This window comes from Pyrus communis, chromosome 12, assembly GCF_963583255.1.
Source record: "Pyrus communis chromosome 12, drPyrComm1.1, whole genome shotgun sequence".
NCBI classification, from domain to species: Eukaryota; Viridiplantae; Streptophyta; class Magnoliopsida; order Rosales; family Rosaceae; genus Pyrus; species Pyrus communis.
In genome coordinates this window covers 18,406,513-18,410,763 of record NC_084814.1, presented here as the reverse complement: position 1 = coordinate 18,410,763, position 4,251 = coordinate 18,406,513, and the positions used below count along the sequence as shown (strand labels likewise).

The 4,251-nt window shown below is 36.0% G+C and overlaps 1 protein-coding gene across 1 annotated transcript; it reads right to left on the bottom strand.

Moving 5' to 3' along the window:
* Positions 1–1,713: 1,713 nt before the first annotated feature.
* On the bottom strand, positions 1,714–4,008 carry LOC137711282 (mediator of RNA polymerase II transcription subunit 10b-like). Its single transcript, XM_068450514.1, has 6 exons — positions 3,872–4,008; positions 2,901–3,157; positions 2,716–2,796; positions 2,524–2,626; positions 2,345–2,434; positions 1,714–1,955 (listed from the first exon to the last, which is right to left on the bottom strand). The coding sequence occupies exons 2-6, from the start codon at positions 3,122–3,124 to the stop codon at positions 1,884–1,886; spliced, it is 570 nt and encodes a 189-aa protein (XP_068306615.1). The 5' UTR covers positions 3,125–3,157; positions 3,872–4,008; the 3' UTR covers positions 1,714–1,883.
* Positions 4,009–4,251: the final 243 nt, after the last annotated feature.

The window sequence follows — 4,251 nt, the reverse complement described above, 5'->3', positions numbered from 1 at the left end:
AAATTGTGTAAGAAATGTGGTGCCACCACTCCACCCCCAATATATATATACACTTATTTTTAGTTATGCCTCTTGGAACTCCACTTTAATCTTACTTTACTCCCTGTAACTCAAAAAGTCATAATTTTACTTCCTAAAACTCAAAATTCGTTCCATTTTGACTTGTGGACTCTCTCTTCTCCCTAAAACTTATAGGCCACCTCCGGAAACATATGTGGGACCGAACACCCAATAAGACTATGCCACATGTACAATAAATTTGATTATAAATCTCCATTTTGCATTAACATCCAACAATCAGATCATATTAAGTTTAAAAGAAATTGAAGAGATGAAAAAAATAAAAAATAAATAAAATGATTAGACTAGCGCACCGAAATCAAATCCACATAAGAAATTAAAAAATCTAAGACAATGTGAAGAATTTTGAGTTTTATAGAGACGACTTTCAAGTTTCAAGGGGCAAAATGGGATCAAAATCGAGTTCCAAAGGGTAAAAATGGAATCAAGAGTTCCAAGGGACAAAGTGAAGCAAACTTGAGTTTCAAGAAATAAAGTGAGAATTTTTTAGTTACAGAGAGCAAAATGAGATCAAAATCAAGTTCTAGAGGACGTAGTTAAAAATAAGATATATATATGTGTGTGTGTGTGTGTGTGTGTGTGTGTGTGTGTGTACTTTCAAACTTTGCAAACTTTGCAATTTTTTGCAAACTTCAAACTCCAGACTCAGACATACACATCACGACGGATTAGGTTTCGAATTTGGTTTATATATAAATGGTCCAATGAAACATCTGTCTTCGAATTTGGTTTTTATATACATGGTCCAATGAAACATCTGAGAGACAGACAAGTGCTGCTGGAGACAGATTACTGGCAAAACATTTGGCAATATTGTTGTTTAAAAAAGCCTACCAGTCCCAATATGTCAGTTCGGACTGTTATTTTAATTTCCAATTTTGTTTGGTTTGTGGGCAAGCTTTCGGAAAAGGATCCTCGTCGGATTCTTTTATTAGGGATCTTAGGAATTTTGTAATCGTGACCGTTTATCGTATATCATGTGGTTAGTTTTCGTTAGGTACTATTTATATTTAATTTCAAATTTTAAAATAATTTCTAACCGCACGATGTACGATGAACAATCACGATTATGAAATTCCTAGAATCCCAGGAAAAGAATCCGACGAGAATCATTTTCCCAAGTTTTCACTATCAGATTACTTTGTTGGGTTTTTTGGTTTCCAAAATTGAGGAATACAGTGTAGCGGATTAATTTGAAGGCCCAAATCATAAACCCTTCTGAATTTAGGCTCTAACTTTATATTTGACAGTATAAATGTTAAGCAAGTCCAATTAGTTTCTTATACAAGCGATGCTAGTGATGGAGGATTCAAACTCGAAATCTCAGGTACAAAGATGGATGCTGTTGACCAATCGAGCGACAAGCTTCTTCCAAAACATATCCACTTTAAATACCAAATCAGTAACTAAATGGATTTTTTAGTTATAGATCTAAACCGAACCAAATCGGACTGTATCTCATTAGTTTAGTTATAGATCTAAACCTAACCTAACCTACAGACAACTATTTGAATTGTACTCAATTCTCAAAAGACCAACACAATCTCCTGTCTAAAATTAAGTATGGTTGTTAACATCATGCACCCAAACGAGTAAACTTCACAAAAGATAAAACAAGACGACGCAATAACATGATTTATACAAACCTTGTTACTATATTACGAAGTAAATTGACAAAGTCTCAGGCAAATAGGTGTAGACACAAATGATTTTTATCGCTAGAGTCATGAAAAGTTGAGCAGCCGTTAAAAGCACGCCAACACGTGGACAGTAAGAACATGATACATAAACATATCGTACACTTAAAGCTCCGGCTTGACCTTCACATCTCCATTTGGTAGTGTGCTCTGTGCTTGTGCAAGCCGTTTTGTTTCCTGTATCATACAAAAAGAGTTTACCATATGAGGATGATAATTGAACACACCCAAAGAGACAAAAAAAAAAAACACACGGAGATGGTAAAATGGATGCTTCCAAAGAAGGCTCCGGTTTTCTCAGAGAATGAGAATGAAATATCGACAATAAACACAAACAAGCTGGCTTCTGCTGAGCTTTTGTTAACACATCGGTAGCAGATTTAATTGAAAATAGGTAAACCTCCAGAGAAAGGTTGTTTGATATGGACGAATGACCAAAGGGAAGAAAGGCCAAAAGGGATGAAAGGGTCCATTGAAGACTATCTTCACTTAATTTAGACAAAAACAATATGCTTAACCAAAGGACATTTATGAAGATATTTCTGGGCGAATTCAAAGTATCTTACAGCAGCAGATGCAGCACGTATGTCTCTGTAAGATTCAACTTCATCCGGAAATGTCTGTTCAAGTTCCTCCAGAAGATGTTTGCGTAAACTCTGACAAAATGTGCATAGTATGTTGAATCATGACAAACTTCAAACACCGAAATGGAGCTAAACAATAATTTTCACACGGGAAAAGCTACCTTGAAGGTATCAGTTTTTCCTTTAGTGATCTGATTCTTAGCAATGCAGCTATTAATGACATCCCTCGTGAATTCATCAGGATTCTTCCCATCATCGATCAAACTAGGCAAAACAAATAAGACAAAAGTCAGAACTTCTCCACAGAAAAGGAATTGTCAGTTGTTAAAAGCAAATGACAGGAGAAGCCTCACTTAAAAACTTCCATAGGAACCTGGATATTGCATTTTTCTGACAGCTTAGTCATGTTGTCAAGCTCCATAACAAGGGCATTTCTAATAGGTCATACCCAATGTGAGAAAGTCACCAAGCAACAGTAAAATATATTGAGAAAAAAAGGTTTGAATAAACATTGAATAAGCTCAGACAGAGAAATTACAGGCGTTGGAGGAGGGGAAGCTGAGATGCGGCATTGAACGAAGACACCGTGAGGTAGAGCTGGTGAATGAGGCCTAAAGTTTTCTGAATAGAGTTAATGACCTGATTCAGGTTTTGCTTTGGATCATCAACCGCTGCCGATCCAGTTGTATCATTGGTTTGAGGGACCAACGTTCCGTTTCCGCCACTCCCACCAATTCCAGTTGTATTCTGTGATGCATCCATCTCAGACCACTCTAACGTTCTTCAAAGGCGAATCTGATAAACAGAAATCAAGCTATTTAAATGTTTCTGTTTCTTCGTAAAATTCACATTTAGAACTTCCCGCAAGATAAACAGGATAATAGAAGTACAGCTGATGCAAATATTTCTGCATCACAATATAATGAACCAGGGATCACTTCAGCATAAAATTGAAAAATAATTTCATCCATTATTCATTTTTTCAAGTTTACATACCTAAGAACAACAGAATGCAGAACATGAGAGACTCCACAGTTATCTTTATTGAAACCGAAATGGTATTCTTACTTTCATAACAAGAAACACAACATATGCCTTTCACTTCATCTGCAATGCAATATCAACCTGTCTGCTTAAAACCCATATGTTTCCTAACCCTAACTCCAATTCCCTGATAAATTTTCAGTTTTATTGGGTATAATTTCAGTTTCTTTGATCACATTTAGAGGTAAATTTCAGTTTCAGTTAATAAAGCAATCCAATTTCAGAATTATGGATTGAAACTTTTAATATCCAATTCCAAAGGTTCCAACTTCCCAACTAAATTTGCACAAAGACTGAACTCGGTTCCTAAAATTGATTCAAACCCAATATTCACAGTACCCAAACACATCTATCGAACCCTAATTCAAATTTATGCCCTAATCAGCCGAAACAAGGACCTTCCCGTTTTCATTTTGTTTTCCAATTTAAAAATCGTAACTTTGAATAAATCAAAAATGACATTACCTTGGTGTGTGAATTGCTCGTTGAGGTTGAGGAAGCTGCTCTGCTCTCCAAACGGAAAGAGGAGGAGGTTTCTGGCTCTACGAAGCGACGTCGCTCTGTGTTTATGTTGGATTAGATTGGTGAGGGCTGACCTCAATCGAGCCCAATGAAAAGCCCAACAAGAGTGCACATCCCTTCCTACAGGGCAAAACTTTGCTTAAAGTTTCAAAGTCATGTTCAATTTTTCCACTCTCTTATGCAGAATATTTGTGCTACAGCCTTAGAAGCTTGGATTTGAATGAATAATCCTCTGGATTTTATGGTTTTTGAAGATAGAGGAGAATAATTTTTTTATTTTGAGGGAATTAGGAGAATATTAGATATGAAGGAAACGTTTTCCT

Bases quoted from the DNA above. Each gene is read 5' to 3' on its own strand.
- LOC137711282 (XM_068450514.1), bottom strand. From the start codon at position 3,124: ATGGATGCATCACAGAATACAACTGGAATTGGTGGGAGTGGCGGAAAC. The intron at 2,627-2,715 runs GTGAGGCTTCTC...TGTTTTGCCTAG, and splicing joins GTTCCTATGGAAGTTTTTAA to TTTGATCGATGATGGGAAGA. The intron at 1,956-2,344 runs GTAAGATACTTT...TGTATGATACAG, and splicing joins TACGTGCTGCATCTGCTGCT to GAAACAAAACGGCTTGCACA.